Source organism: Phalacrocorax aristotelis, chromosome Z (assembly GCF_949628215.1).
Source record: "Phalacrocorax aristotelis chromosome Z, bGulAri2.1, whole genome shotgun sequence".
NCBI lineage: Eukaryota > Metazoa > Chordata > Aves > Suliformes > Phalacrocoracidae > Phalacrocorax > Phalacrocorax aristotelis.
This window is the reverse complement of record NC_134311.1, coordinates 46,993,098-47,020,909: the sequence shown is the minus strand read 5'-3', so window position 1 is coordinate 47,020,909 and position 27,812 is coordinate 46,993,098. Positions and strand designations below refer to the sequence as shown.

Here is a 27,812-nt window from a genome sequence, read left to right as displayed (position 1 = left end):
TTTTCCAATCGCCTTGTCAACACTCCCTTCCCTCTAAAAAGATCCCAGCTCCTTGGCTTCCCTACCCTCTAATTCCATTATCCCGGCATCAGAGCAACCAGGTGACAATATCAGATTTCGCATATCTCGCAGCTCACTCAGGGATAGGATTCAGGTGGCTACTGTCTCATTTACGGCTTGTCTCTTCCTCCTCCTGTTCTCATGATAGCTCTGGTTCATCTTCATCCCTTACTAAACAAGCTGATTTTCTTGTATATTTCATGTCGCGCACAGAGGCAACTGATATCAGCAAGGGTTGGTTCTCTGGTTCAGCCACAGGGCCTGTCACTAAGGTTGGAGTAGGTGCAGTGCCTGTTGCCAGGGCAGATCTCTGGGAGGTATTCTTAAACAGTTGTTTAACGCTAAACAAGACCTGAACCACATTCAGGAGACATAGCACTAGGACCATACTGGTTTGAACATCCCAAGGACATTCAAAATTCTCAGGTGCTATTGTTATCAGCCTGGAGAAAGGGAAGGTGAAGGAAGGCGTCCCCCTTATATGTTGGATCTCCAAGGAGAAGTAAAACTTGTAATTATTAATAGTTTCTGAGAGATGGCTCATGAAGTACGAGGATGATGGTAATGCTGACTAAAATCTCACAACCAATAGTTTTACCATACCATAAGCCAGTGTTATATAGTACAGCAAAGCGGTAAATATAATCCAACTCCACGAGGTGATAAACAGCACCACAGGGAGTGCCTGTGGCAAGTGAGGTGTCACATAACATGACTGAGAACAAGCACAACATCTGAGAGCAAATAGATCAACGTTGTGACCCGTGACTATTACACTAATACAATGAATGCTTGTCACAAATTTGTTTTAACACGCTTTGGTCAGATCTGTCATTACCTCAAACCCTTCATGCCCCTGGCTGGGCACCAAAGGAGGACTGTCGTGGTTTAATCTGGCAGGCAACTAAACACCATAAAACTGCTTGTTCATTCCCCCCAACCAGTGGGACGGGGGAGATGGGGGGGGGGAGGAAAGGAAAAGGAGGAAAAAGAAGAAAGTAAAATTTGTGGATTGAGACAAAGACAGTTTAATAGAATAGGAAGGGGAAATAAATAAATAATAGAATATACAAAACAAATTATGTGCAATGTAGTTGCTCACCACCCGCCACCCAGTGCCCAGCCAGTTCCCGAGTAGCCATCCTCTCCCCCAGCCAGCTCCACCCAGCTTAAATACTGAGTAAGACATCACATAGTATGGAATATCTCTTTGGCCAATTTGGGTCAGCTATCCTGGCTGTGCCCCCTCCATTCCCAGCTTCCTGCGTACCCGGCAGAGCATGAGAAGCTGTAAAGTCCTTGACTGGTATAAGCACTACTTAGCAACAACTAAAATGACAGTGTGTTACAACACCATTTCTCATCCTAAAATCCAAAACCCAGCCCTGTATCAGCTACTAGGGAAAAAAAAACAAACAAACAAAAACAACAAAACGCTATCCCAACCAAAACCAGGATACAAATCCTGGTTTCAGTACAAATCACTACCCAAACAGATATATTTCCTATGGGCCTACTACATCAGACCAAAGTTTAGTTAAACCAAAGACCTCTTCCTTTGTAGAATCCCAGACTTCCACCATATAAAGCACAGAAGGCAAAACAGACTTATGACTCAGGAGTTTGTGCAGCACATCTGATGTATCCAGGATGCACTAGCTGACCAGTATATCTACGCACTTAAAAAAGTTGTTCTAAGCATATAGCTGATATGCAGGTTGGACAGAGTATATATACACAGTCCAGGATGCATTACAGATAGTGTGCCTACACAGCCAGCTCACGCATTAGTAGCAGTTATGTGAACAGGTTGCTCCAGACATCCAGAGGATCTCTCTCCTGGTCTCTAGATTCCTTTCAGATTCAAGGTCCCTTGATCTCTAGATCCAAACCTCTTTCCACCTAGGTTCAAATTTCAAACTAAAATAAAGAAAGAGATGCACAAACATAAAAATGGTCAGAATGGCTCAGTTAAAGGGTCATCTATTTCTGTATCCAGTTTCCAAAGTTGGTCTGTAGAAGTGCGCAGCAGAGGCAACAGGGCAAACAGACCTCCCTTCTACATCCTTCCCTCCACCGCACTTTCCAGCCTTTGGCAACTCAGGGAATTCCAGGCCTTGATGTGGTTTGTCCATCTGGTGATTTTCAGTAGATCTCTGTTTCAAGTATCAGTCCAGTCTCCACTTGATCCCATGCAGACTTTTTTTCGTGAGTTTATAACCTTAGTAAGGAATTTTGCAAGTGTGCCACCCATTTTGTGCAAAACAATCATTTCTACTTGAACCTACCTCCTACTACCTTTAACAGTCCCTGGCTTTTGAATTGAAAGACAGTGAAGAATCACCTCCTACTTGCTCCTTCCCTGACACCCTACTGCCAAAGAGTAACATGAATATATTTAATGTTATTAACCAACTGCCCTCTTTCAAGCTAAATTTACCAGCTGACAATACTATAGTAGGCAGAACAAGACCTACTGTGAAGAATACAGTAATTAACTTGGAAGAAGCCCATCAAATGAAGCATGATCTGAGAAGAGCTGAACTGAGTTTCTAAACATTGAACGGAAAACAACAGGAGCAAACATCCTGAACAAAAGCCATGTTATCCATGACTCACCCCAGACACTGACAGAAGTCATGTGCCTGCTAATAAAGTACTTCTCTGAAGACTCTTTGCCTCCTTGAGCCACTTCTAGAGACACAAGGAGAAATTCAGCAAAATAAACAAAACCCGCTGACAGCTTTTTGAGCACACCTCCATTTTTCCTATGCGAACAAACTTGACAAGAAATGTCAAGGTACTTCAAACTGTCAGGTACTCTAAAGAACAGCAACATATCAGAAGTTCACACAAAGATGTAAAATATCTGTGACATGAACCTCTTGCCTGCTCTTTCAAACCTGAGGGCAGCAGCTACGAACAAGAAGAAAGGGAGAGAGAATTCCCACTCTGTCCAGATTGGGGCTGCCTTTGCCTGGCTCCTACTGAATTTTGTTCCCTGTTATTCATATTGGTCAAATACGTATCTAAACATTTAGAAGATCAAGTACAAGCTTGGTATTTTTTCCCCACACACCAAAGCATAGAGGATAATCACAGCCTCTCAAAAGATTCCTCAAGGAAGTCAAAAACAACATTGTTAAAGGTGACGACTTCTATGCAAAAAAAAAAAAAAAAAAGAAAGCAACATAGTTTTCCTGAAGTTCTCCATACCTTCCCATTCCCACTGCATGCAAATGGGGCATTAAAACACATTCAATTTGACATCTTGTTCTCATTTCCTTAACTGCCTCACACAAGTTTGTAGTTGGCTCTACAAACTCACAGATCCCCTATATATAGAAGAAAGCTGAAGGCACTAAAAGAGAGGCACACATTTTCTACTCCATTCCATGCCTACTACAGCAAAAAATTTACATTATCCTTAAGTGTAAGGGAAAAGACTGCAATTGAAATACCCTCCCAGATCAAGTTCTGGCATTCATCATGTTCCTACCAAGATATGAAAGGTTTCAGAAGTAGTCAGAACATATTTACCCTCCTCTAGCGTCTGTTAAAATTTACTTGTAAATTAAGCCTGTTCAAGAAGAGACAAAAAAATTGAGTGAAGTGTTATAAAAAATACAGAACATCTTGAAGACTTCAAACTCTATATAATATACACCTGTGTATATGTATGCATATATGTCAATTAAAAAAAAATAATCCAGTGATTGCTAAGGTTTATCCCTTCCTCAGAGCACAGAAGCAGCCCAAAACCATGGACACATTCTTGCATGTTCAGTTAAAGCCTAATGAAGTTCCTGTCCTCAACTGCTCATTGTAACACTACAACTTCCAGCTGATACAGCTGTAGTGCCATTACCGATTTCCAAAGGTGCCTGTTCATTTCAGTCTACAGCAAAGCAGATTATTTAATTCAAGCTAAATATTTTTACTTAGCACCAACGACAGGCTGCACACAAGTTCCTTCAAGCCTGAAGTTATGTGCAACTAAATCAGCCATATTTGTAACATCTACACTTCAGCAGGGATACAACTTTTTATTTACATGGCTGGAAAGACTTGACAGAGACTGAGGTTAACACAGTCCTTCATCCATTTTCTTCACCTGACCCAGGTTCATCCTGCAGCAAGTCACAAAGGTCCTGCTCCAGCAGGTCCTTCTTGTAACAGCCACATACATTCAGCAGAAGTCTTCAGGAAATGCAAACTGCAGTTCATTCACAAAATGGGCAACACTGCTTTTTTCAGACATTCTACTCAGAAAAATAAACGTATTAACATTTAAGTCAAGCAAGAGAAACCATTTAACAACCACGTCACTCAACACATAATGCTGGCTAATGCTGCAATCAAGATTTTTATTGCAACTTTTCCAGAGGACATGTCAATCCAAGAATTTAAAACACATAAGTAAAACAGCCACTAGATGGCATGACGCAAACTGATTCAAACTTTTCCAGAAATTCAGGGGGGAAAATTTGCACAAGGTATGACAAAATAAAGCTGTCTCAAAAAGATTTTTCTTGAATTACATGATCTTCATTTTTTCCTAGTTGATTATGGTACTATTTCATATCTTTTTGACACATTTTCAACATGTGAGCCGGTTTGAACGGATTAAGTTTATACAACTTACAGATACTCACGTTTTGCAAATCCAAGGAAGTCAAAGTCAGACAGAGACATAAATTGACAGAGTGTATTAATGCAGAAAAATTGAGAAGAGTTCCTGCAGTCTTTAGCAATGACAGCAGAAACCATTCGCAGCAGACCACAATTTACCTATAAAGCCTCATGAAAAACAATGTGCAAGTGAGACCCTTAAACTACTATAGGATGTTTATCAGTGACTGTGCTTTTGTTCTAATACACTGGTAGAAAATGGAAACAACTGCTTGGCTTGATTACTAGAGAAATCATAGAATGGTTTAGGTTGGAACGGACCTTTAGAGGTCATCTAGTCCAACCTCCCTGCAGTGAGCAGGGACATCTCCAAATAGATCAGGTTGCTCAGAGGCCCGTCCAACCTGACCTGGAATGTTTCCAGGCATGGGGCATCTATTACCTCTCCGGGCAACCTGTTCCAGTGTTCTACCACGCTCATCATAAAAAATTTCTTTCTTATATCCAGTCTAAATCTACTCTCCTTTAGTTTAAAACCATTACCCCTTGTCCTGTCACAACAGGCCTTGCTAAAGAGGTTGTCCCCACCTTTCCTATAGTCCCCCTTTGTCACCAGTCAGCACAGTTGCCAGTTTGGAAGTCAGTGGCTAGATTCTACATAAAGAGAAAGAAGCTTCACTGCGAGTTGTAAAATTTCTAAACCCAAAAGGAAGGATAACATGCCTTGCACTGCAGTCACATGAAAATTTTCATTCTGTATAAGGATTCATCTCACAAGGCTTTAGGGAGTTTAAGCAAAACTTAGTTGACAAGCTCAGAAGCAGCATTCTAAAATCTGGGAGATGCAACCTATTCCCTCTGACTAAAACTGTCCAGTCCCAGCTGAAAGGGCAATAGCGTACCATGTGGGAATATGGACTAAATCTATTTTTCCTTGTTAATACTGAACACAAGAAAAAAGTGAGACTATGGGAAGAGAATGGGGGAGGTATAGGAAGAATCTGATCTACAACACTCATACTTGGACTGAGACTATGGAAAAGAGGCTTTCCATATGATCTTTGTTTCTACAACAGAACCAGTTTCCAGTTTCTGTAAGTCAGCAGTCACCACACAGTTTTATTACTAAATGGGACAGAATATTAAGTATATATATACATAGAACAAAATCTCAGTACATAAACTTTTTTTTCCTTTTCTATTACACAACTTTGTAAATATTAATTTCTCCTTAGCCTTAGCCAGGATTATATTAAAAATGACTCCAAGATTCTGGTGCCTAGAAATGTTAAACTTCAGGCCTACAGGAGTGACAACGTAAAAATCACTGGGCATTTAAAACTTACTGGACATTCTAGCAATATGCAAGCTCCTAAGAATATTACCCAAGGATATGAAAGGACGATATACCATCTCTCCCCTTAGTTGACCTGACTGAACTGAGAAGTGCTAAGAGGCTGGAAAGTCTCCCAAGTAAACAACAACAAAACTAGCAAAGCTCCCAGATGTGTAGCTACATAGGAGCATGACTGACTCCAAGTCCACTGTCAGTTCTCTACACAATCATGTTGCATCTGCATTATAAAAATTGAGATTTTTTTTTAGTCCTTCAAGTAGACTCTGAAACTTTAGCCAAAGAATTGCTAGAATAGCCCAGAACTACCATCACAGCAAGCAACAAGTAACTGAAACACCTCAGTTACTGTAAACTGGTTAACATGACATCAGTCTCAAGAAGAAAAACAAAACGAAAACCACCACTAAAAAACCAAAACACCCACAAAAACTATATTTTTTAATATTGGTTTGAAAAACAAATAGTGATTTGAGAATATTAAAAACCCTTCTTGGAAGGAACTATAAAGACAAACACTTTGGACTTGACAAACCCTTACTTTACAACCTACTCTGATCTTGTTTTCAAGAGGTATCCAATAAAACTTTTGTTAAGAATTAGCTGAGTAAACAAAAGGGAAAGGAGTTGTCAGTGGAAAACTAATTTGATTGTTTCTAACAGAATTTCTCCAAGGCTTCTTTCTATTCAATACAATTCTTAATCAATAGTCTTGAAAACAAACGTAATCCCAATGAAATGGTCAGCCATAAAGAATTGGTGGAAAACAAATCAGAAGAACAAATAATCCACTCTCTTTAAGTGACTGGGATCATTGGTAAGTCAGTCCTAAACGAGGAGACATACATGTAAAAAAATCAAAGAAACCATACACACAGGTTGAGATAGCAACAATCCTAAGAGAGTGAAAGGTCATTTTGACAAGAAATTCAATATTAATTCCTGTGGCTAATGTGATCCTTAAATTAATCTGTAAACAGGAGAAAACAGAAAGTTTTAGCATCCAACAGCAAATGGATGAAAACTGTAAAATTTTGTACTTTCCTAGAGTTCAGCCGTCTTGAATGTTGAGAATACGTAAGATAACACAAAAGATCCCATGAAAATAGTTCAAGAGGTAGAACATATGATTTATTTTAGGAGATACTTAAAAGTTCAATCTTTTTTATTCACCAAATGTAGGACAGCAGAAGTACTTACTATCTCTGGCTCATTTAAACAAACTCACAAAAACAAAATCAGTAGTAGGCAAAACCTCTTCAGTTTCTTGTTTATTTGATGAAAACATCAGTTTTCATCATGCTCGTTTTCTACTACGTCAAATTCACATTTTTCAGAGTGCTAACTAGTATAACACACCAGTGAGAATAACTACGGACGCTGTCTTTTCTGTCTCCAATTTAAGAGCCTGAAAAGCTCACAACATTACAGAGAAGCACAATTTACTAGGTTTGACACCAGCCAAGTTTCATGATTTTGATTCACAAGAAACAATTATCTGTAGTTCTGACATTCCTCTGTGAAGAATTTGTTCAAATAAACTCATAGGCTATGACTTGAGCCAAAGATTCTTTTACACTATTGAATTCACTGTCAGAATCCCTTTCATAGGATCAAAACATTTATGCATTTATAGATTCCCTTTTAAGTAGTTTCTGAATACTCCTCTTTCCCAACAAAAGTATGCTCATTCTCCCTATGACATAAAAATCTCTTTTTCACAGATTACTTGGATATGATTTTGTTGCTTTAACAAACATGCACACACCACACCCCACCCGACCCAAACCACTCCACTGAAGCATCAAATATCAGAAATGACTACTTCACAAAAAAAAAAATTATGGAGGTGAACAACAGTGCAAGCTCCCTGGTCTAAGGCTGTGAAAGTTCAGCTTGTAATATTGCTCAGTTAAAAAGATATACATTCAGCTAAGGAAATTGAGGTTTTTTGATTCATCTGCAGTAAAAAAGTAGGGTAACATGTCTACACACATCTACAAACTTCAGATAGAGCCTGCATGAACTAAAAATAGAAAAGTAATTCTGCGAACTTGACCTATGAAACATAATCTGTTATGGACACTTTTCCTGCGTACAGGAAACAATCGTAATGATTGTGTCACGTAAGGACAGAATTCAACTGTTGCTTAAATGAGCAGTGGCATGAGGAAACATTACCTGGGACTGCATATTTTTCCAGATGTTAAGAGAGCAAGTAAATCCCATCATGACAGCAGGGACCAGAAGCTAATGTGTCAGTTATCTTGAGCTAATTCATAAAGTATTGATATAAAGAATTAGTATTTTGATGAACCAAATAACATTTGGATTTCTTTTCATTTCGAAAATATAGACACTTTCGCTTCCTAATACTTATTCAGAACCGAAAGTACGTTGCACCCTAAAATAAAAATTTTAGCCTCCACTTCATTAAACTTGACATAGTAATTTCTTATAGAAAAGCGCAGTCCACTTTGCAAACTAGCAGAAAAGTAAACTGGGAATTAAACTACATCTTAATGCTTATTGTCAAAAAAAAACCCAAATGTATGACAGAAAAGGCATTTCGATACTGTCTTGGTAGAGAAAGAACTTGGACAAGCAGCGGGAGGAGAAGACGTCCCTAAACCTTCTTTGTCAGCTACACACACTTTATTTGCCACTGTGACACTGGACCCTGGTATTAACAGTTTGTAGCCTAGGAACAGGAACACATGAAAAACACTCGTTTCAAAGAGGAAGGAGACGATGTAGCTGTTACAAAAGAGGACAATGATTTCCCCTTCCCAGTGACAGAAATAGCCTTGAGGCAGCAAGAACTGATTTGAAATGTACAAGTTCTGCTCTCTTCTGTACAACCAATTTTTAGATGAAAATGAAAAAATGAAATTTATTTCTTCAAAGGAAAAAAATGCACATGTTTTTGTGCTTCCCTGTTATTTCAAACTTACTGGTTTGGACTAAAAATACAACCCATCTGCTTTTTAAAAATTGTTCTCAATCATATTTGCATAAAATATCAGTCTTTCTCCAGAGAGCTGAGTGGACTGATTGGTGGTTGTTTGGAGGAACTGTGTTTTGCCAGATGTTTTCCACTGCAGATGAAAAACCTCGGCTGTCAGGAGCCAAAGATCAAGCTCAGTAGTTCAGACTTATTCAGTCTCATCTATATGAAACAGTATGCCACATTCAAGGTCTTTGCTAATGTGGGTGACTCGGTTGGGGGCCATGCTTTAACAAAAAGAAAAAAGAAAACCCATGCTCCAAAAAGAAAACAGGAGTTGGTAAGGTAGAACCCAGCTTTACTAGAAATTTGGTTAACTAAGGAGTTGCTGAATAGTTAGCAATCCAAACAAACTTCAGTGTCATTTAATTCAAAAAATTAGATGTTAGTACCCACAAGAACAAAGGATTTTCCATTACAGTCTGGAAAGCAGTGGCCTTTGGATGCAGCTGGTCACCCCAAAATTACCAGAAAATGTAAGAAAATTGAGTCTTACAAAATCCACCCTCCATTTTTTACAAAGAACACATGTTTGTAATGAAAGCACCTACCATAATTAAATGCAGCTAATCGACATGTTTTAAAGAGTGGACAATTCCTCCTTCACCTTCAGCAGCATGCAAATCAGACAATTCTTAAACAGCGTACCAGCCACACTGTATAAACTAGGGCAGGACTGAGAATGAATATCCACTGAAGGAATTACATTCAGTGATGTCAGTCATTGTGGTCTGGACCAGTTACACACCAGAGAGAGCAACAAGAGAAAGGCTTTTCTGAACCTACCTCTAAAGATGGGGCACAAGGCAGCAACACTTCAGTAAACCAAACTGAAAAAAAAAAACTTCATGAGAAAAAAATCAGTCTCACTTGTCTGAACACAACTGGCTGAGCTTGTGCTGTTCTACATACCTCTCCCTCATAACTGAAAAGTAGAAACAAGGAGATTCGTGCTGAGTTACACACTCAGCAAGTACAGGATCACAATATACTTTGCTTTAACTGACATGCAAATGGCTGCTGTCAACACTTATTCAAGTTCAGATTCATATCCAACGTCTTGATAAGAGTACAGTTTCAGTTACAGCTGGCTGAATACCAAGCTGGCTTCCCTTACTATTTACACTGGCACCTCCCTGCCATTTGACCTGCAGTTGTTTTTGCAGAAAGAGCACTTCTAAGAGGCAGAGGAATAGGGTAGCAGCATAGGATTTCATTGCTGCAATAAAGCTTTTTTTTCTTCATTTTTAAATTAGGTGACCATCTTTCCTGTCTGTCTCACACACACACACGCCCCTGCCCTCGGACACCCCGGAGTCCAAAGGAGTGTCATGTAGGTTTATATTTGTGAGTTGCACCAGGGTGTTAGAAAAACAAACAAAACCCACACAATAGAACAAACCACACACACTCAGTCAGGTGCTCCCAGTCCAGTACAAATGCACCAAAGTACGCTCACAGAAAACATCTGCAGAGATTGCTATGCCACAATTTCATTGAACAAAGCTGATTGCCAAGCAATTCTAAACTGAAAGGCAAATGCAAACTGATACTGAAAGTAAGGCATTAGGGGGAGCATCAGAAACAGAAACAGTGTTTACTCTCTTAACTTGCTTGTATACAGCCAAGGCATGAGCAACTTGAGAGTCACTAGCCTCCTGTGACTCAAATCAAAAAGCTTGGTCTTACCAATTCTGGCAAAGTTAATATTTCACAGCTACTGACATTTCTAGTTCAGAACTGGTAACCTCTCATCAAGTTTAACTTTCCATGACTGGCTAACCTTTAAGGAAACTTCAGCTCAGACTAGACAAAGGATCACTACAGAATTTGCCGCTAACAAATTGGTATCACTTCAAGACATACGATCCTAATGTGTAAGGAGGTAAGATGCCCACTGGCACTCATTTGAGTCAACACAACCTACAAAACACAGTAAAAGTTACCGTGAAGAGGAAAGAAAAACACAGTTGGAAGATCCATTTGACAAACACCAGGCAACACATCCATGTTCTTTTTGGAACTGGAGAACCATGGTCCTTCCCATCTCGTGAGGGTAGATCTGTCCAGCAGTCTCACCTAACCTTCCCACCTTCATTCCCATATTTTAGTGTTCCTGATGTGGATGACAAGGATGAGAGTTTTCATCTGGGCTGCCCTACGCATTGTGTTACAGTGGGACACACAAAATTGTAAACAAAAATGCCAAAACCACAACATAGTAGAATTGGAAGCAACAACAGCCAATGTAGCAAGGCTTCTAATCCACCACTAAAAGATTTTCAGTTTGCTGACTGAAAATTATTCTCTGTCAGCTGGAAAAGCAGTGAGAAGTGAACGACGAAGAAAAAGTCCTTAAATGACTTATTCCATACAAAAGGCCTCAGATGGGAAAAAACAGTATACAGTTAACTTTACCCACTTCCTGCTTCCACATTAGATAAATTGCCACCATGACCATTGATCAAACAGATCTGGCAAAAGTAGTTATTTTATGATGAGTAAAAATATTTTGCATTGCTGTTTCTTCCATTATTTGAATGCTGCAACTTCTGTTTTTGCCCTTCTAAACTTCTTCATTAGTAAGTATTTGCTACTAAACCAACTTTTTAAAAATCTTAAATCCTTAGATGTGAAGAACAGGTTTATTACAGAACGGAATACAAATAACTTATCCCTCCCCCAATCAAACACACACTTTTTAGTGGGAGTGTTGTTAGCTGCAACTGGACTGAGCTGTTGACCCAGCTGATCAACATCAGAGACAGGAAAAAACTACAGCCGACCTATACTCACGAACAGGGGGCTGAAGAACTGGGAGGTAAAACAAAAAGCATTGAGAACACAAATATGTATTGCTGAAACAAATTATAAATCAAGACAATATCAGAGGTTTTAATCCACCAGTCAAAACATGTGGTAGGAGACAGAAATAAGAATAGCTCTGTCCTTCAAGCAGTGTGGAAACATGTGTATTTCTTACCTGGCAAGGCTTAATCTCATAACAAACAGTGTGGAAAGTCAAAAAGACTCTACAAACAGCTTAAAAAAAACCAAACCAAAGCAAACTTTTCTCTGGTTTTGTAAAAGCCATAAATCATCTTGAGAGTTACCCTGAATTGAAGATCATCTTTCCAAAATACCTGGCTGTCACAACAAGGAATCAGTTACCGATTTTTTTCCAATTCCAGTTGTCAAAAGAGAAACAAATACCATCACTTAGATGGCATAAGGCTTCAAGCCATGGCTGTAGGCTTTGGAACTCTTGTAGTATAACTTTGTTCAGGACAACTGCTGTCTTATCTACTATGAAGAATTTAATATCTTATATAAGGAGGCTTTTTAAAGACCTCATTTAAATGTAACTTCAGCGGTCATACTTCCAGAGACTTCCTTATCTTATTCAGAGGACAATGTGATTCATGGGGTTAAAAAACCAAGCACAAACAGATTACTCCAACCAGGAGAATAAGAACTGCTCAAATCACAGCTATACTGCAATCCACTGTAAAAAAGGACTGTGTGATCTACATAAGTGAGTGCTGTTGCTAGAGAATCCATGTACTTCAGAGTCAGGTTCCATTTTTGTTGCTTGCTATTTGGTGCAATTGGAAGCAGTTTAAATTAAATAATAACAAACTTGCAGTTTTATCTTAGTGCCGTAACACACGAGTAGCACATCTGAACAGAATGTGAGGTCTCTGAAGTATAACACTGAATGTGCTCGTACCATGAAGAGAAACTGTCACCTATGAAAGTGCAAACAAAGGGATTATCAGTGCTTTCCATCAGTTTGTCATTAGATAAACTTCTGAAATGTATCAGAATTACTAATAATATGTTCTCATCATTACAAGAGTTAACATCCAGTTCTGCCAGTCCTGGGCATAAGAGGTTTGTTACTGTTTGGTGGTGGGTTTTTTAAGAAAAAAACCTATGCTTAAAGAAAAAAGTATTTGCAGTTAGCATTTATATGCATTTACTAAATTTCCAAGCCCTTCCTCCAGCAAAGATCTCTCGTTAGCATACAACAGCTTCCAAGCTTTGATGAGGTCTCTAGTTCCACAATCAAGTTAGTGTTGAGCATGGGCAGCTTTCAGCAGGAAGCAGCAAAACTTCAGTTCCAGTCTCTCTGTCCTTACCCCACGACATACCTGACTTCTTGTCATGCAATGTTCCATGTTGAAGGAAAAAAAAATATCTTTTTTAAAAAAATGACAAAATTATATGAATCCCACACATATCAGGATGGATCAAACAGAAAGACATATTGTAAGTCAAGATGCAATTACAAACTGACAGTCAGTCTTGACTCAGCATAAGACAGAAGTAGATACAGCAGAGACCACTTCCCAGTAAAGGAAAAAGAATAAAATATAAATAGCTAAGAGGAAACGCACATTGTGTTGTCCTGAACTTTACTAGGCAATTTCAAAAAAGGTGCTCAATGCTCAGTGCTTGCACAGATTTCTAAATCTACCAAGAAAAATCCTAATCATGTAACAGGTTCACCATGCATACTACAGAATTATCTAGACAAAAGCATCACCTCTGACAAATTACAGTTCTCTTAGAGGGACATCTTGACAGCACTCCAGAATGCTTGCCAATTACAATGTAATCAACAAGCCTAAATAAATCTCATTACAGAGGCATCACATTGGACCTGCTGATATTAATACTTTTCAGGCATGATCCCAAGCTGGGGAACAAAACATGTTTACCTCATATTAAAGATGATTCAGTGGCAGCTTTGCCTATAACTAATTTTTAAAAAAGGAAAAATATGAAAGGGATGTTAATATGAGCATCTTGGGTATTAACGTCCCCTTGTCTCCCTCAGGTTAAATATCCTCTTGACTATACAGCTGATTACTCATTTGTACAGAATGCAACAGCAGTTGCTGCATATTTAGCACCACAAAGTTGTAGTTTATAATGAAAAGCAACTTAAGTGATTTTTTCTTAACTGGTTCATTTTCTTTAAAAGAAGGTCTTGCTGCAATAACAGTAACTCCAACAACCCTATTTACGATAGTGTTGTTCTCATTACAGAACTCAAAAGTCTCTACGGATATCTTCTGATCCACCAGCAGCACTAACTGCAATAACAAAACAGCAGAGCTTTAGAAGGCAACATTATCTACAGTTAGAAGTGTCTGTAATACAGGATTAAAGCAATGGCTGTTGTCCAGCACACAGCTTGTTCCCCCAGTGCAAGACAGACACAGGCTACCTTCCATCTCTCCTAGAAACAATCAGGTTTTTTTCATTAATAGAAAAGCATCCTCTTAAGGACACAGCAACTTTAACTTCACTACTAGTACAGAATTAACTAATTATTAACTGATTTACACATGTGTTCTAGAGAGTTTGTCAGCTTTCCACTAGAAAGAAAGCAAGACAGGCAAACACCTAACTCAGAAATATGGTATCACATTAAATTACACTAAGCAGAATCAGATCTTGACTTAACCAGGCAGTAATCTAAAGTGTTAGTTCTTCCTAGGCTACTTACAGGCAAGCACAAACAGAACACATTCTCATCTGAAGTTATGAGGATAACCCTTACAAAAAAAAATAAAATATCACAGGGAGCACTTGCCTTCAAATTCCATTACGTAAGAGTTAACCTATTAACATCACCCTTAAGTTTTGGTATGTGTCATGTGTCTACTGCTTTCCTTCTTCAGACAAGGCTCCCCCTACTTTAATTCTTCATCTAGTCTGTCCCCAAGCAGAGTGTGGTATTTCCTCAGGCACTGCAGGACAGCTGCAGGATCCAGAAGAGACTACACAGCTGCACTGAAAGCAGCATGCATTTCCCTATACAGAGGTCATAACATTCACTTATGCATCAAAGCTTGTCAGAAATGTGCGGTTCTCCCCTGGCATGCACCCTCCCTGTAGAGTTTACTGATGTCATGAGGAATTTATAGTCTTTGGAAGTTCTAGCTGCAGTGTAATAACAGGGACAGAGTAAATATAAAGCTGTTACCAGATTCGTCACTTCTGCCCAAAGGGTCACTTTACCACAAATATAAGGTTACAGGAGGTCAAAGCCTCTCGCCAAGTGCTCATGCACACATACTGCCTCCTCCTCCCGAAAGGGTTAGAGCCCTCTTCTGGCACCTTCCATAGTATACTGGAGGCCATCAGAGCACTGGTTCCTTCACACCAAGCCTGCACTGCAGCAAGTGTCTGGTGAACTCGCTGTTGTGACTCAACCTGTGCAAAAGCAAATCCCACGTGACTGCACAGTCTAATTTAAAGCACTAAACCTCCGCACACCACTTCCTCCCATCAGCACCCAGAGACACGGAAACAGAAAAGCCAAACCCATTACGCAAGGTGTGGAGTACTTCTTTTAACTATGGAAGAAGTGTCAGCCAGGCAATTATTCCAGCCTGCCAGGGAGCTATTTATGTCACAACTGATCTCTGCCTGCCTGTTGCTGATATCCATACCCATTTTCACTATAGCTTATGGTCATTATATACTAGAAAGTTTTGATTCCTTTGTAAAGGCTGTTGCAGAATTTCTTGAAATCCCACATGTGACTTTTTACTTGCTTCTTCAGACCATGCAAAAACTGCTTGCCAAAAGGCAATATTTCAAAGTAAGAAAGATAAAATTTAGGCCAATTTCTGCAACTATTAAAACATAAATTCAGTAGTTTCCAGAACTCACCTACATAATCTAAAAGACCAACTGCTACTGTGAGATATGATCTACACAGATACAAAACACAAAACTCATACAGAGTTTACCTGCCCAGCATAAAACTGCATTCTCTATTGCCACTACAGCCCAGACCAAAGCTAAGAAATACAGAGACGGCCAAACACAAAACTTTGCATTTGACTGCCATCAAGGGCAAGAGTAACATGCTTTAGAGACAACTGAGGAGGAAAGCCCTGTATCCTGGGTTGCCATCAAAAGATGGAACCTCAGCTTCCCCTTCTTGCACTCCACCTGTCCTTCTAACAGCAGAGGACTTCAACAAACAAAGCAATACAGCTGTGTGGGTTTGAAAAAAAGAGAAACAAACAAACAAAACACACACAAAACCCAACCCCAAACCCAACCCAAAATGTTAACAACACTGGATGCCCATGGCACCACGGACACAGAACTGTACAGTCTCTGTAGCAACTACTTGCCTACTTTCCCTTAGAGACACAAACATCCTCCTCTTCATGCAGGCACATCACCACTTAAAAGCTGCAAGCTCACTTTTTGACTACTCCAATGTACAAACTCACAACAAGCACTAATTCAGAAAGTGATTAGGAGTCCCCCTCCACGGTGGAAGTCTGAACCACAAAAGAGGAGAATAAATGCAGAGCATGACTTCCAGGAGGATCCTCCTACTTGGGACCCGATTTGTGACACTGGTATGACTCTGTACTTCTGCTTCCAGTTCACAAAAAAAAGCACCAAAAAAAAAGCACCAAAAAAAAAGCACCAAAAAAAAAGCACCAAAAAAAAAGCACCAAAAAAAAAGCACCAAAAAAAAAGCACCAAAAAAAAAGCACCAAAAAAAAAGCACCAAAAAAAAAGCACCAAAAAAAAAGCACCAAAAAAAAAGCACCAAAAAAAAAGCACAAAAAAAAAAGCACAAAAAAAAAAGCACAAAAAAAAAAGCACAAAAAAAAAAGCACAAAAAAAAAGCACAAAAAAAAAAGCACAAAAAAAAAAGCACAAAAAAAAAAGCACAAAAAAAAAAGCACAAAAAAAAAAGCACAAAAAAAAAAGCACAAAAAAAAAGCACAAAAAAAAAAGCACAAAAAAAAAAGCACAAAAAAAAAGCACAAAAAAAAAAGCACAAAAAAAAAAGCACAAAAAAAAAAGCACAAAAAAAAAAGCACAAAAAAAAAGGCACAAAAAAAAAGCACAAAAAAAAAAGCACAAAAAAAAAAGCACAAAAAAAAAAGCACAAAAAAAAGCACAAAAAAAAGCACAAAAAAAAGCACAAAAAAAAGCACAAAAAAAAGCACAAAAAAAAGCACAAAAAAAAGCACAAAAAAAAGCACAAAAAAAAGCACAAAAAAAAGCACAACTTGCATTTACTTTGGACTTCCACTCTAAACACATCACTTAACTCAAATGGAAAATAAAAATCCCACCATTCAAATCAGTGAAATGGACTTCCAAACTGCCTACCATAATGTTTTTTTTAATTGGACCCCAATACTTCTTTGGCATTCCCTTACTGAGAAATATGTTCACTCTGAAACATAACTACATAATTTGTGCCACCCCTTCTACTCAGCGTGACTTGAATTTACATAGTTTGCATTTAGCAGAAGTCACAGCACTTTGGCATAGTGTTAGACTAACTATTCCATCTTCTAGAAGTGACAGGCCATGAGCTACCCTGTATTTTCCATTGATAGAGGGAGCTGTAGCCATATATAGCTCTTTAATCCAAATTACATTAAAAGACACTGACACTGAGCTGCTGCTGAATCTCTCTTTCCCATGGTTTTAAAGAGACTTTGCTTAAGCTCAGTAGAACGCAGCCTAACAGAGCCAGCTACTTCAGTGGTGTCAAGTAGCAGTACACAGGCAGATATGTTTAACTGGATTTTCCAGAGTTGCACATGTTTTTCTGCTAAGATTCTCCATCTGGACAAGGCACAGATTTAGATATTCTTTAATACTACATTTAAGCCACTGAGCCTTAAAGTTCTTCTAGTCCAAGTCACTCAAATTTAGCTTTACTGCTTAGTCTCGAAAGTTTAGTTTCTATGCTTTTCACACTTGCCTTGACAAAGAACATAATAATTAACATGATTAATGTGTTACAAAGATGCAAGGATATAATGATATAATAAGTAGCTAAAAATGGCTCAGGCACCCACCCACCCATCCCCCCTCACCATTCCTCCTCAATGAAGTTAATAGGATTACTTTTCAAAATATTTTTCCTGATGGGAGGGCCCTAACAAACTGTGTACCTCATATTCAGGTATGCTACAGTTTATTAGAAAAAGAAGTCAAGAAACACGCTTCACATCATGTACTATGACTCTCTTCAAAGTCATTATTTGTAACAGTTTAAGACAAATTATTGTCTCCCCAAATTGAAGCGGGAAAGCTTTGTAGAAAAAGTGGAATACTTCAGTTTTTGACATGTTTCTTCAGCACCTTCTAGCCAGGTGAGCTACAAGAGCACTAAAGATCTGCATAAGCTTGCCTCATCTAAAAAGCCTCTTTACCAAAGCCACAACTGGTAATTCCACATTTTTCAGCAGCAAGCTCAGGTCTTGCCACAAGACCTTAGAGTAGCCATTTAACAGTGAACTACAATTCATACTTCTCAAAACAAAAAAAAGATTAAATGAAAAAAGTCATTTGCTCCAGCCCTGGAAGCTTACTAAGTTTACAGGAGAGAAAAAAAAAAACAAACAAGAAGACATGACATAGAGGGCAGGTTTATCTAGCTGCCCCACTGCACTAGGCATCAACAGTCCTAAGGGAGAGAACCCTGATAAAACATCATCTTCCTAGTCCATTATTTCTTGGCAAAAATAAAAGCCAGTGTGACATATTCTACCTTTATAACCACACCTTGCTCAACGAAAACCAGTAGGAATATTTCTTTCTTCCGGCCACCTACTACTAGTTACAGCCAAGTATTAACTATTCACCTACAGAACACTGCACTTCTTAGAACAACCAGCACTGCCAATTGGTGCCAAACACAGAAATTATGATTTTCAGCAATGGTTTTCCTCCAAACCTCCTCTCTGTTTTAATGACAGACCGTCCTTGTACATCTGCCAATAAGAGAATTTCTGGAGCACGAGTGTGCTCATGATGCAGGCTCCTGGGGATGAGAAGAAATCAAAGCAGTGCTGCACACCTGAACACTGGCTTGCAAAGTTTATTTACTACTCTATTACACAGTGAACGCATAAGAGAAGTGGAATAAAACACATGATACACTCACTGCTGTCATCATAACAAAAATTATCACTGCTAAGGTCTAAGATATTAGATTATCTTGCCTTACTATGTGGTAAAAGCATTGCTTCCTTACTCCAGAATAAGACGACAGGCAAGTTTTACTTGCTTGATAAGGAAATCTCAATTTTAGCACCTAGTATTTGGGCGTAAAACCACAGGTCTGTGATTTTTACTATTAACTTAGATTAAATGTTTCTTGAACCTGAGAGGGCTAAAAAAAGCAGAAGATATTTTTAGCTCTAACACACAAATTCTTACATTACTGACCATCTAAGCAGACACGTGACCCCCTATGGCACAAGGGTCTTGGACATGTCCAGGCTCTAACCAGAACCCACATCAACTCAGATCCACCTCTGAAAGCCAATTCTTAGGTCTTCAGCTGCACGATCTTGCTCTCTTTTTGAAAAGAGAGCAGTGACCCACCATTTCTGCTCCCTCAAGTATAACATTATTCCTATTAATCCAGAAGAAACAGCATGTGTGAAAATCACTGCCCACCAGATAGACATGTTCTGTCAGGCTGTATTCCTGCCAGCCTGTCACCAGCAAGTATGATCTTGTCTCCCTCTACCTTCCGTGCTGGTGCCGCACAGGAAGAAAAGCCCGATTACTTATTTGAAACTTTCCTTGCTGCTGCAAGTCCTTTTGTTTAGGCAAGCTATAGGAGACTAACTTATCAAGACAGGAGGCATAAGACCATACATGCTTACCACCAACTCAAAGGTTGAGTCATCCTGGTCCATTCTGCTACTGAAGTTCTGCCAAGAGGCAGTTAAATTCCCTTTCTGTCTTCACATGCAAGCTCTTTCCCAACAGAGGGATCCAAAAGAACATTTATCAAAACAAGGTCATTGATCTCTAGCAGTTCCAACAAGCCCCTCAGGTCTACAAGTTTTCCCAAACATACCAGCACCAAAGTAAGAACATACATTTGCAGAACCAAACATGCTTCCACAAATTTGTAAATCTGTAAGGACATGTAAGTAAGTACGAACTACTGGAACTACAAGAAGCAACCTCTTTCCCCTTGAGGATTATGTATGAAGTAGAACAGTGATTCCATACAGTGGATGACAAGCTTTCAGCTGCAATTACCAAGACAGCTGTACCAGTAAGGACAGTAACTTCCACTGCTCAAAGTAAAGGCTTCACTGAAAGATATTAGATGCTGCTTTCCACAACAGAAAAGCAGCACTTCAATATACAAAGAAAACCACAAACCTTAAAGAAACTGACACTTCCTTTTTGTTCTGCCTTTTTTCCCATCTATGTACAAAATAAATATCACCACCGCACATATGCCCCCGAAGAAAACACAGAAAAGAGAAGTGCAAATTAGACAAAAAAATAAGCTTCATAGGTACTTCACTCTCCCAGAAGTTTATGTCAGTTCTGCCTCCCTAACAGGCATCTGGTGCTTCCCACAGTAATCCCACCTTTTCCTATATCCCTTTTATCTTTTACCTCTCACTCTGAGGATGAGCAGCACACTGATTAACCAAAAATATGAAAGTTTAATTGGAACATGTTACATACACTTCCTTTTCCTCTGCAGGAAGCCAATAAAGACTTAAAGCACACTTCATCTACGCGGTTTTCAAATTTGGTCACAGTCAACCAAGGGGCTCAAACGGATGAATGAAGCGAGCTCTAGGAAGCCAATTAAGAAATGGAAAAAACTGAACAACAAAAATTAGCCATCTCAGAATCATATAAGTAATATGACATTGGGGTACACATCCTTACCTTGAATAGGTGGTCACAAGGAAAAATAATACCTCTCAACAGGTATACCAACAGGTAAAGCAAAATTTTATTTGAAATAAAGAACCTCGAAGGCAGAGACAGCAACCTAATTTCATGTAATAAAGAAGAAATTACCGGTCATACCTAGTTTTCTCACGGTCCTTTCCTCATCTGTGCTGCTGCAATAGTTTGCCCCTCAACTTCGATGTAGATGTGCTCTGACAGTGAGAGAGGCCAAAACAGGAACACAAAAAACAGATGAGCTACATGCTAAAGCACAAGCATTTGGAATAAGCTGGCAAAAGGAGTTCAAATTTTACGTTCTTCAGTTGAGCAAGATCTACTTCTCAAAGAGACAAAACCATACATATCAGATTAGGATGTTTTAGAAACAACCATCCTTCCTGAGAGGAAGCAACCTCACTACCCCGTCCCAACTCCATATTCCACACTCCTCACTTTTTAGGGTGAAAAGGCAGCATAGTGACTTGTTTCCAGCTTCTCAAAGTCTCTAGGGGAGTGCAGCTACCACCCTTTCTCACCACTGAGACTCTTCTTCCAGGCTGGAATTACCAAACAGAACTGGTGAAGAATCCTCAGCGTAAACACGAGAGAAAGGCCAGTGTTTCACAGTTCTATAATTTATTCTAACATACACTATTATGACTAAGCTACTGGTGGAAAGTAGCACACCACTAGTAACTTCCTTGATCACATGTACAGCTGCTGCTGCAGCAGTGGATAAAAAGCTTGAGTACTTCGAGTACTAACCAGTACTAAACAGCTTTTGAGTTAAAGACGATGCCAGTTTCATTTTGAAATTAGCTCTTAAGATAAACTGTCCAGGCTGATAAAGCCAGCCTGTCCAGTGTTTGTCCCTGCCTGAGCAGTTCAAGAGAGTACAGGGGGCACCATCAGGCCTTCATTACCTAAATTTTCCTTAATAAGTTAGTTTAGAGCTGAGGCACAGATTAGCTGAGTTGGCCAAGCTGTCCTTAATACAAGCCTCAGAGTTAACCACAGCAAGGGCACCAAATCACTTTCAGATCTGTGTATAATCCTTAGTCTGCCTGACTGTGGCCAAACAAGGCATTTTTTTTAGCATCCAGATACTTCTTGATCATGATCCTTTCTGTCTGGCCACAAGCCTCACATGCACAAAGGCCAAGGGTGGGTTTGCTTTTTTTTTTATGGATAGGGAATCCCCAAGTAACCAATTAAGCTGGCTTTAAGACTTTAAAAAACCAGGGCAGCACAGAGTGAACTTAATGGGAAGCAGATCTGGCCCACTATTTTAAGTAATCTTTAGACGGGGGGGCAGGGGGGAGAAGGCTTAAAGTTTTGCCTGAAGAGCCTGCAGTGGCTGGGAGTTCTATTTTGCTCTTAAAGTTATGCATATATGTCCTAGATTTGCAATCTGTTCCAGAAGAATACTAGTAAGAGTACTTTTAGTAGGTGAATTCAGTGTCATATAGTGGTTTAAGTGCCGATGGCATATCTTTGTCTAAGTTCATAACTGGGCACACCATAGGTGGGCACTTCCACTCTGACCATGCAGCATCCAGGAAACCGCTTCCTAGTAGAGGATGACCACACACACTCTAACACCTGGGAAGCAACACTGCACAGGAAAATCCCAAGTGCAACAACCATTTGTTTCCCCAGATGAGCATACCCGTAACACTATCTCATTAATATAACCTCTTAGGCTTAGGTCTCCAACTCCTGTTGGTGTTTTTTTAAAAACAAAACACCGGACTACTACACTTGCATTAGCTGGGGGGAAAAAAAAAAAACAAAGACTTATTTACACTTCACACCACTTCCTTGCCGTGCCCACTGGAAAGCTGCAGGATGATAAGGGACAAGTCAGTGAAAAAAATTAAATATAGATAAACATGGTATCTGGCACTTCCTTGAGCTGCAAGAAGCATAAGGAAAATCACAAGATTTATTCACCAGGGACTACAGCAGCGGGCAGCTACCTGCTACCTTAAGCTTGGACTTTAGAAGCAGGGTTCTTACTTGTCAATGTCCTGTTAAGTAGGTAACAACTTCAAGGTTTAGCTTAACATATCCTTCTTCAAAGCTTCAGGGATGAAGAACTATTCACAAATCCCTGCAAAGCAAAATTCTGTGCTAAAAGCTATGTTCATATAGTATTAAGCATGAACACTTAAAACAGGAAGGAGAGTTCCCACCTGCCTTGTTCCATGTAAATAACATTATTTAGATGCATAAAGCTCTGAAGTTCCCCAACTTCAGTTTCCCAACATCATAACCACTGCAAACACTTAAAAAAAAAGAAAAAGCTGACACAATTAAAACCAACTACCTCATGTATGAAGTGCTGAAATCACATCTAGCTTACTAGTAAAGAAATTATGGTGAACTGTAGGCAAAGGGCAGTCTAGACAACTTTGGTAAGAGAAGTAGTGACTTTCCCCAAGATCAAGCCACCATCTGCCCTCCCTTCCTAAACTCTGCGATCTCACCAAGAGAAATCCAAGCTCTTGCACCATTACCACTTTGGGTCTGTTTCAGACTCCAGAGAGTCAAGGACAAGTCTCTGCAAAAAGTGCAAGGTCTTTCAAGCTCATCTGGAGAAAGCTTTGCACTTTTTGCAGACTAAAGCTCAAATAAAGCCTCTTCCAGGTGCTTTTATGCCTATCTTTCCACTTGTTTGCACGGCAGTTTGTTTTCCTCTAATGAAGCATTGACACTCAACAGCAAACTTGGTGAACAATATTCTCCCCTAGTGTTCACACAAGGCAGCCCGGCTACAACTAAGTTGCTAAATGCCTGTTTTAACAATTGTGAATTCCAACTACTTGCTTGCTCAGAGCAGCAGGAGTTTGTTAATCATTTATTTTCACTGGTACTACTCCTTGTATTGGAAACAAAACACAGCTTCGCAGAGGTGACTACGATTTTGCAGTGATTAACTCCAGTATACAATGCTATTTAAGCATTTCACACCACCTTCACATTATGCCTCCACACTACAATCTTAGGAAGTATCAACTCTTACAGCATGCTCTGAAATACAGAGTAGTATATATCCCCAACTTCCAACCGAGAAAAAGAACAAGCTGCTTCATATCCTCTCTTCCAAGAATGGCTTCTGCAACTGTCAAACACAAAACACGAGGATTCAACTGAACTACACAAAATACCAAGTCCTGCATATAAATCTGTCAGTTGCCCTGCTGTGTGAAACACTGCCCCACCTCAGAAACGGGGCACTGGTTACCTGCCTTTTTTAAAATTCATCCTAACGGGGTTTTAAAAAACCAGCAAACAAAAAAAAACCCAAGCGAAAAAAACATGAATCATAAGTTTTATTCAGCAAAGTTCAGCCGGAAGCACGCCTTACAAATCTTTTTGAAGCAGCTGCTGAAGACACGCAAGGCTAACATCGTTCATTTTAGACTGTGCAGTCAGAAATCGAGTCAATATTCCCACAGGTGCCTGCCTGGACTGCGACCTACCGCCTTTAAAACCGCCTCAGTTTTGCGGTACCCTTCCCCAATCCTAGCCCAGGACGCCCTTACCACCACCAGCTTTCCGGGAGATGTTATTTATCAACCATCCTGCTATTGCACCTTCCCGGACCGGACCCGCCCCCCCCGCCCCGCGCCGGCCCTGCGCCTCTGGGCCGGGGGGTGGGCGGGGACCGCGCCGCCCGGAGGATGGGGCGCCGCGGCAGCAAACCCGCACGGAGCCCTGGAGATGGGTTTTAAATAAAAGAAAGGAAAAAAAAAAGAGCGAGGGAAAATAAAAAAACAAAGGGGGGGGATGCGGGGAGGAGCTGCCGCGGTCCCTCCGCCGGGACAACTTTTCCCAGGTGCCGGCGGCTCCTCGCCCGGGCCGGCCCCGAGAGAAGGAGAAGGAGGACGATGAGAAGGCAGCTGCCCGCCCGGCTCCGGCGCGGCGGGGCTGCCGAGCGGTGGGTCGGGATGCCTGCGGAGCCGGGCCCCCTGCCCGTGTTTCCTCCCGCCGGCAGGTTACGGACGGACAGACGGCCGCTGCCCACCCAGAGCCCTCTCGCCGCCTCCCCTCCAGTTACCTCCTCGCCGCCGCCGCCGCTCTCCTCCGTGCCGTTTCCTACGCTCGCCATGTTCCCGCTCCGCTGCCCGCCACGCCGGGATGACTACGGCTGCCCCGCCGTGCCGTGCCGCGCCCCGTCCAGCTCCGCTCCGCTGCTCACCGCCCAGCAGTGGTGCGTGACTCCAGCGCTTCCCGGCCACCCCCGCTCGGCACGGACCGGCCCCGGACCCCAGCCGCGCCCCCCGCCTCCGCCTCCCCACCCCGCCGGTGGCCACGCCCCCTCATTTGCATCGGTCGGCCCCGGAGGTGCCTGCGGGCCCGGCGGCGGGGGCGGCCCCGGCACCGCACCGGGCCTTCGCGGGGAAGGGGGAGGGGCCCGCCCGGCCTCCCGCGCAAGCGGCGCCTCGTCCGCAGCTCGTGCCCGGTCTCCTTCCCCCGCGAGGCGCGCGCGCTCTGTCCTGCCGCCCCTCGTCCGGCCAGCCCGCGGCCCCGTGCCACCAGCGCCGCTGGCACCCGCCCGAGGGCGGCGGGGCGTCTCGCACTCAGTGCCCCCAGCAGCCGCTCCCTCGGTGTCCCCGCAGCCCCCCGGCACCTGAGCGGTGATGCCCGGTACCCGGAGCCTGCACCACCGCGTAGGTGCTGCTGCGCTCCCTACCACCGGCCTCTGCCTCGGCTTGCGGCGGGGCCCAGCCGGCGGCCTCGGCGCTCGCTTGGAGGGGCGTCAGGCCCACAACACTGCGTTCGCGCGGCGGCCCCATGAGCCAGTCGGTGTCACTCAGTCTGCTCGTGCATTCCTCACCGCCTGGAGGCCATGAGAAACGTGAACGTCAGTCAGCACCCTGTGGAAGAGCTGTTCCATGGCCATGCTGACGGCTGCTTGAGAAAAAAGTTTGTGAAGCAGGCAGGTCTCTGAGAAGGACTGTCAGAGTCCCCCACCCCGCATTTCCTGTTGTTAGATCACAGTATTGTAATGCTCTTTGCTAAAGATCTACCAATTTCCACTTTTCCCTGTTCTGCCAGGTCAAGTTCTGACCTCTGCTTATGTTCAGGACCTCAGCTGAGGTCAAGTTCTACTAAAAAGTAGGTAGCATGACGCCTGTCCCCACTTCCTCCAGGTTACTCCTCTGTCACAGCCTCTGTTAAAAAATACATGTAGTTTTGATATACTAGCTTTGATGTGAACCATAGACAGGCGAAGAGGGAAGGAGAACTGAACAGATTCAGCTAACCAGGAGGTAGATACAAAGAGCTTTTTGGAACATTTGGGATCAATGAAGCAGAGTCTGGATGGAGGCCTGTCACTAGTAGGTGTTCCCCAGGGGTCTGTGCTCAGTCCAGTCCTGTTTAACATATTCATCAATGACCTGGATGAAGAGACAGGTATAACGTCAGCAAGTTCACAGATGACACCAAGCTGGGAGGAGTGGCTGATATGCCAGAAGGCTGTGCTGCCACCCAGCGAGACCCAGACAGGCTGGAGAGCTGGGCTGAGGGGAACCTCATGAAATTCAACAAGAGCAAGTGCAAGGTCTTGCGCTTGGGGAGGAACAACCCCATGCACCAGTACAGGCTGAGGGCTGAACTACTGGAAAGTGTCTTCGTGAAGAAGGACCTTGGAGTGCTGGTGGGCAGCAAGCTGACCCTGAGCCAGCACCATGCCCTTGTGGCCAAGAAGGCCAACGGTATCCTGGGATGCATTAAAAGGAATGTGGCCAGCAGGTCGAGAGAGGTTATCTACTCAGCCCTAGTGAGACCACATTTGGAGTACTGTGTCCAGTTCTGGGCCCCCCAGTTTAAGAAGGACAGGGAATTGCTTGAGCAAGTCCAGCGGAGAGCTACCAAGATGGTCAGGCGGCTGGAGCACTTCCCTTATGAAGATAGGCTGAAAGACCTGGATTTGTTCAGCCTGGAGAAGAGAAGACTGAGGGGGGATCTTATCAATACTTACAAATATCTGAAGGCCAGGTGTCAAGAGGATGAGGCTGGACTTTTCTCAGTGGTGCCCAACGACAGGACAAGGGGCAATGGGCACAAGTTGGAACACAGGAAGTTCCACCTGAGTATGAGGAAAAACTTCTTTACTGTGAGGGTGGCAGAGCAGTGGAACAGGCTGCCCAGGGAGATTGTGGAGTCTCCTTCCCTGGAGACATTCAAAACGCGCCTGGACACAGTCCTGTGAACCCTGGTCTGGGTGTGCCTGCTCAAGCAGGGGGTTTGGACAAGATGATCTTCAGAGGTCCCTTCCAACCCCTACCATTCTGTGATTCTGTGATTTTGTGGGATTACAGTCTAGAGATGAGCAAGGTCCTTCAGTCTAAAAAGAGGCAGAAGTATGGGCTTTCAATGTAGGCTAGAAATTTAAGTGTCTCCATTAGTCCTACATAGACTGTGGTACACTTTGGTATTTTTACTCAGCCGAGCTAAGTAAAATGGGAAGGGGAACCTAACCTGAATATGTTCACCTGTCCTGCAAGATTGCATTCTTCTCAGTTAAGGTGTCACAGGCACACTGTTCTCCCATACCCCTATTGTACCTGAGCATGTTTCTTCACTGGCAGCTTGTTAGAAGTTACTCCAGTGGTCTTAATACACTTCTCCAGGACTGATCTGAAGCACATGAAACATACCAGTAGTGCAAATGCAGTAGACAGGCCCATACATGCTTTGTATTTCACTCACAGCACAGTCATATCTGTCTACCAGCCTCTATTGAAATGTACATTACCATTACATCAGAATGTTACACTGTTCACGAGAATTATACATGTTATCATCCTCTGTTGAAGACATGACTCCCTTTCTGTTTTTCAGTTCCAAAGGCAATCCCTTTGAGATGTCCCTTTTCCTAGAGCAGCGGATTACCTCTGTTTCAAAACAGTTTTTAATAGCATTATTCTAAAACAGAATACTATGGGGTACATAATGTGAGTAGGATAGCTAATACATAAGGTCTCCAAGGTCTAGAAACATGGTCCTTAAAGATTA

General features: G+C 41.7%; 1 protein-coding gene across 5 annotated transcripts in view; it reads right to left on the bottom strand.

The window, feature by feature from the left end:
* TTC39B (tetratricopeptide repeat domain 39B) overlaps window positions 1–25,071 on the bottom strand; it is an 86,482-nt gene extending 61,411 nt beyond the window's left edge. Inside the window, exon 1 of one of the 5 annotated variants that reach the window (XM_075078185.1) lies at window positions 24,847–25,071. In XM_075078185.1, coding sequence (XP_074934286.1) covers window positions 24,847–24,897 — 51 coding nt within the window. In that variant the 5' untranslated portion in view covers window positions 24,898–25,071. Of the gene's footprint in view, window positions 1–9,604; window positions 9,714–9,839; window positions 9,878–20,921; window positions 20,996–24,331; window positions 24,400–24,846 lie in introns of those variants that run through there. The other 4 variants (XM_075078191.1, XM_075078189.1, XM_075078190.1 and 1 more) reach the window with 4 other exon arrangements.
* Between the last annotated feature and the right edge of the window lie 2,741 nt (window positions 25,072–27,812).